Genomic DNA, 6,785 nt, shown 5'->3' with positions numbered 1-6,785 from the left:
ATCTTTTGCTTCTGGCGCCACCAAGGTCTCTTATTCTCCATCCTTTATTTCTTCTAATAAGCACATATTTTCTCCTAGAGGAGTGACTTTGATTTAGAAGCATCCCTCCATGTTGAATGCTTCATGTATGTTGTAAAACATTCTCGAATTTTCCACGTAACTCACATATGCTTTCCTATATCTTGAAAAGACTTCTACCACCACCTTAAACTCATGTAAAACTCTTTACTTAGTGCATAATAATTAATCTCTAAAATATATGCGTGATTTTCCAAATTCTCGCATGATAAACCACCGAAGTTTAATACAACTGATCGGTGCGTAAAATGTGATCGGTGCATAAAATGTAACGTGGTTGTTATAAGTTTTGAATTATTGAATTTCATACTTACCGATTAATAAAAAGGACAAATAATGAGTTTTTTTTAAATAAATGTAGTTGGAAAAGTGGTATCTTATTACTAGATATTTTGCTAAAATAAATGTAGTGGAAAAAGTGGTATCTTAAATTTGACAAAATGAAAATTACTTACACTTTTGTATTTATTTTAAGTTTCACAATACTTCAAATTCAGTTTTTAAATATCTCTTGCAAACAAATTGAACAACTTTAATATGATTAAGAAAATTAACCCAATTAAGCCAATTAAGCAATGTAGTAATCAAAACAAGATTTAACAAATAATATTAAATTAATAACTCTTAAGTTTATCTTAAATACTCCAACTCCATGTAACAAAATACTTAACACATTATTATAATATCTAAAAACCACCACATAATTTAAATCAACTCAAAATAGCTTTTTAAAATATTTCATAGTTTAAATAACAAAAAGAAATAAACATCCTGTCATAACTTCAACCAGAGACTATAGCAATCAAAATATGGAAACAAAATATAGAAACCTATTCAAAGCTTAAGTGTCAAATCAAGCCCAGAAGATTCATCGGAAGGTTCTTCTTCAATGTTGAACTTTGGTTGATGAACGTTGTCTTTGACAGAAGTAGGAGCCACACAAAAATTATTGTCTATGATTGAGTTTGAACTTGTGGCAATATCTTTAGAAGAATCTCCAAATTTTAGAAAAGCATTAATTTTATTATTTACATTATTTTCAACCGTAGAAGAAGTTGCACCACCAAGACCTAGAATTCTAACCCTGCTACTACCTTCCATGTTGTTTCTCAAACTAAAAAGAGAAGGGTTTAATGTCTCTTGCAAACACAAACCACCATGACCATAAGCAAAACTATTTGATGAGATCCTAGGGCTAAAAAATGATGGTTTTTGAATCATTGACTCCATTCTAACCCCAAGTGATCCATACGATGAAAATAGAGCATTGGGGTAACGAAAATAAGGGTTCAAGTGAGTTTTCCCTAACCCTAAAACATCGTTGTCGTACCTTTGCTCACGTTGCTTTTTTAAAGCGCGTTCTGCCTTATGGGCGTTCTGATGTCCTCCTAACGCTTGTAAAGTAGAAAATTCTCTTTGGCAAAAGTTGCATGAATAAGATGTCTTTGTTTCCGAATTCTTCTCTTCAATGATTTTCTCGTCTTTCTTTTCGTTGTCGATATTAGGAGGAATAGACGATGAACCAACTTGAATAGGGTTAAAAAAACCGTGTTCTTGCATCTTTGATCCGTCAACCAAATCCTCTTTCAATAGCTTCATGAAATCAATAGGTGCCTTGGAATCTAAGTTTGAATTTTGATCTTGTTCATTCTCTTTCTCTTTTACATCCACCACTTTTTTTATATTGAAAGAATCACCATGATCTTGTGAAGTGACTGAAATGCTAGAGGATTCGGATACCATGACACAAATTAAGTGTAGCAAAGTATACCTTATGTTAATTTTTGATTTGATGATAAGAGAGACTTATAAGAGAGGTTATTTATTAAAAAAAATTAATATCAGCATTAATGCACATATCTTTGAATAAGGAAAGAAATATCTGACTCATATTTTGCTGTTAGGGGATGTGTATTGCACCCATTCATTTGTGCATTTTTAAATTCTAACTAAGACAGTTATTTAATAATTGAAAAATTTGAAACGATGTGAAGAAGGACATTGCACCGATTGAGTTTGTACATTATTATTTAAACTGGATAATGCGTGTAGTTAGTTATTAGGTTAGTTAAATCTTCCATAGTTTTGATGTTGGTTTAATGTTTATTCCAGTTAATAAAACCTCATACTGAATATGTTCAAATATTTTATTTTATATTATTTTCCTATCAGCATTTCATTCATAATTGCCGTTAAAAAACATTTCATACATTATTTTGGGTTAACAAAAAAAACAAATCTTACTGATCTCACCTTTGTAGTTTCTGTGGGAGGAATTGAATTTGGTTTTCTTTTTTTATGTAAAATGTTAATGTAATAGTGTATTAATTTTTCATTTTTCTCTAATGTAAAATAGGGTTCCATATGGAGAAAGTCCAATTGTTGACCTTATTATTTATAGCAATTTTTCATAAAATATTATATATTTTATTTTTTATTATTATAAAATTATTTTTATTAAAAATAATAATAGTCAACTTTTGAATGATATTTTAAAAGTTACGTTAGATTTTAATATAAAGGTATATTTGTTCATTTTTTTTCTATAATATAAAATGGGTCTCTAATATAAATCTAGTCTAATGTTGACCTTATTTTTGTTAGTAAATTTTAATAAAATATTCTATTTTTTCTTTTTTACTATTATAAAATTAATTTTTTATTTTAAATAATAAAATTCATTCTTTGAGCAATTCTTTAAAAATTTAGGCTAGATTAACCTTTATATAATTCATTATTTACTAAAATAGTAAGTTTTATCTTAAACTATTTTTTAAACTTATTTGACACTTATTTTTAACTAAAATTCTACATGTCTTAAAAAACTATAAATAAATGCTTTTTCAATAAAAAAACGACAATCCTTATTTTAAATATATAAAATGTCAATCATAAGCATGTGCCGTTTTAACAGATACATCTTAATTAAAGTTTAACTTTGTAACCAAAGTTATATTTATAATTTTTTAGCATAAAAAAACATTTTTTAAGACAATTAAAATTATATAAAAAAACACATTAGACTCTAACAATTGCCATTAAAATAACATTTTATATATAATATTGTGTTAATCTAAACCAGACAAAAAGCGAAGTCTTACTGTAGGAAAAACAAACAGAAACATGATTTTGTAGTTTCTATGGGAAAAAAATTGATGTATTTTTTTACATAAAATTTTAATATAATAGTATATTTGTTTTTCATTTTTCTATTATATAAAATGAGGCTCAAAAGCGTCCAAGTGTGGGCCATATTAGTTTGAACAAATATTCATAAAATGTTTTATGTTTTTTTTTTATTATTATATCTGGGTCATATTACTACCTTCCATATGGCTTATTCTTGGGCTACCTAATAATCAGACTTAAGTTTAGTAGACTTTTGCACTCACATGACTTACTCTAGGGATATCTAACAATGAGATCTTAGGACAGTCTTTGTATGATCATGCATTGTGTGGTTTATCTATCTCCTTCCCTTTGATTTGTCTTGATCAAATTCCATTTGATCAACTAGATCCTTTGACTTTGCACACATTCCCTTTGTCTTTGTCAGGTGACCATAGGTCTCTTGATCACTTGATAAGACTTGTCTCTATTACTTTGGAGCTCAAACTTTCCAACAAGCACAATACTTCAAGCTCAGGTCAATGCATCACCCATCTGCCTCATCCCCACAGAGCATCATAGAGAACTAGACTCAACAACTTGTCAGTCACGATGAGAATAGCATGCCATGAACCGTAAGCAATAGAAAATGGGTGAGAGAGAGCATTCTTATCCTCATTCTGAATATCTTTGGGTATAGGATGAATGACCCGGGTGCTCAGAGTATTCACCTATATTCATAGACTTTAGTGCAATTCAAGTCAATTGCCTGACAAACCTTCTCCAGGAAGAAACATTAGCAAGGCACTCTTGCACCAAGCACCAACACCTTTGGACTTCCCTATTATCCTTTGGGTCAAGCACCTTCCTATGGTTAAGACCCCATTATTGGATCAATTCCTTTGGTCTGTCTTATTAGTCTCTTTGCTTAGACAAATTCTCTATCACTTACCATGTTAGTCTCATTTCTTTGGTAAGTCCCTGTCATGCTAGTCTCATTGCCTTGGAAGGTCCTTATTGCATCACTTACCATGGTAGTCTCATTGCTTTGGTAAGTGTAACACCCTTCTAAAATACCCCGAGTATATAATTAAAATAACACATGTCAATCAGAGTAAATATGCAATCAAGGGTGTCACACAACATTTCACACCATAATAACTGTCATGCTCTTTCATTAACTCAAAACATAAAACATTTGCACAATACGCAGCGGATAGAGATCAAATCGATCATTCAAAACATGCAACATACTACATGTAAACTGGTTCAACAATCATCAACAACAATATTAAAAATGTTCCCTCCCGATGTTACATCTATCAGAGCATGACCCACTTAGGAGACTACACTAGACTTCAAGCATTAGCTTCCACTCAACTCATTTGTTCGTTACCTGAAAAATAGTTGTAAGGGTGAGTTCCTCAATCGATATAAATAAGCATTATAAACCATCATGTAATGCTAAGTAAATTCACACATTTCATCACCCTAATCGTAACATACATCCAGTAACGGCACATCAACTCAAACATCATACTTAATATCAACAAAATTCCACTCCTCAATTAAATTAAATATCCATACAACAAGCCAACAAAATGCAACTCTAATGAGACTCGACTCGTCATGCATGTGGTACCATTCGGAGTAAAACTCCCAACTTAAAATCATTGCCATTTTATTGGGCATCAAGGCATAAGCCTTCAACTTTCAACTTAAAATTTGCCAATCCAGGCCAACGTGGTGTGAGCAAAGCTCCGACTTAATGCATATGAATGTACATGGCATACACGACTTTAAACTGTCGACAACATAATAATAATAGCAATACAACAATATTTTCAACAACATCAACTTATAATCAACTTTGGCTCACCAAGCCTACAACTCAGTATTTTCAACAACTTTCCGTACACGGAACAACTCAGCAACATACTTGTATCAACACTTCATAACATAAATCCAACAAAATTACTCATCACAATTAACTATAATAGGCCAATCACCAATTAGGTTCACAACATTAAAAATATCAATTTTTCTAATTTCCAATAGTGTTAACCGGTTAACGCCCTGGGTTAACCGGTTAACGCAGGACAAAACACACTTTCTGGCAAAACGCAACAGTGTTAACCGGTTAACGCCCTGGGTTAACCGGTTAACGCAGGCAAAACAGCACATTTCCACAAAATATAACAGTGTTAACCGGTTAACGCCCTGGGTTAACCGGTTAACGCAGACAAAACAGCAGTTCCTGCGCTAACACAAGGCAGAATGCAGAGTTCTCCGCATTTTCCGCCGTTGGAGGACTTCCGGACCTCCGATTCAATTTCCGTAAAAAGCTATACGTTCGGGGGAACACGACTCACACAATTACGGACTCAATTACAACTTTAATACAACTTATTCATCACAATATTTCAGCATTCAACATCCCAATTAGGGTCACTTCGACGGTTTATCACTACCCATGACATGTTAATCTATAATACCCATTAAACGACGATAAACCCCCCTTACCTGAGATAATCCGGCAATCTCTAAGCTTCAAGCTTTTCCGTTCTTCAACCTTTGCTCTCTAGCTCTTCCTCTTTGCCCTTTCTCCACTTTCCACTTTTCAGCCGCTTCTCTGTTTCACGTGAAAACTCTTTACCAAAAATGAAAACCCTTTTCTCTTATTCCAACTTATATATTTTCCACTAATTATTATTCCAAATAATAATAATAATAATAATAATCCAATAATTCAATTTATTTAATTAAATTAATAAATATATTATTAACTTAATTTAAATAATTCTCTTATTTTATTCGGGGTGTTATAGTAAGTCTCTGTCATGTTAGTCTCATTACCTTGACAGTTCCTTTATGTATCACTTACCATGTTGGTCTCATTTCTTTGGTAAGTCCCTATCATGTTAGTCTCATTGCTTTGACATGTTCTTTGTGCATCACTTACCATGTTAGTCTCATTGCTTTGGTAAGTCCATGTCATGTTAGTCTCATTTCCTTGATAGGTCCTTTGTGCATTATTTTCCATGTTAGTCTCATTGCCTTGGCAAACCTCATCTTTATGTATGTCTTGTTAGCCTCACTTGCTTAGAAAGACAATCCCTTACTTAACTTTTTAGTCTCATTGCCTTGGTAAGTACTAACTTTGTTAGTCCCTTTGCTTTGGTAAGATCATCCGTAGTCTATCTTGTTAGTGCCATTGCCTAGATAGACCTCCCTTGCCTTTTTAATCTCATTTATTCGGCAAGCAACACTCTTTCAATTCAAACACTATTCAAACAACACTCTCTTTCTCTTTGGCCACACCATCTATTGGTTAACGCCACGTCTTAATTTAATTCTTTGACTAATCACCATATCTTGGTTAATACCACACTCTTTTGCATTCTAATCAATCAGTTCTCTTGTTCCGTCTTAGCTCTCCGGACTATGGGGCCCTAGCTTCCTTATTGCACTATGAGGATACTTCTGTAAAGGTAAATTCATGACCATCAAGCTATGGATAAACATGACATCAATAAAACCAGTGTCGTCACCGCGCTTTTATTGTTTCCAAAGAAAAAGGGAAAAGTACGAATAAAACC

At 32.4% G+C, this 6,785-nt stretch overlaps 1 protein-coding gene across 1 annotated transcript; it reads right to left on the bottom strand.

Moving 5' to 3' along the window:
* Positions 1-912: 912 nt before the first annotated feature.
* On the bottom strand, positions 913-1,821 carry LOC127081526 (zinc finger protein GIS-like). The gene has a single exon (XM_051021774.1). The coding sequence runs from the start codon at positions 1,819-1,821 to the stop codon at positions 913-915; it is 909 nt and encodes a 302-aa protein (XP_050877731.1).
* Positions 1,822-6,785: the final 4,964 nt, after the last annotated feature.

Source organism: Lathyrus oleraceus, chromosome 5 (genome assembly GCF_024323335.1).
Source record: "Lathyrus oleraceus cultivar Zhongwan6 chromosome 5, CAAS_Psat_ZW6_1.0, whole genome shotgun sequence".
NCBI lineage: Eukaryota > Viridiplantae > Streptophyta > Magnoliopsida > Fabales > Fabaceae > Lathyrus > Lathyrus oleraceus.
This window is presented reverse-complemented; position numbering and strand designations above follow the sequence as displayed.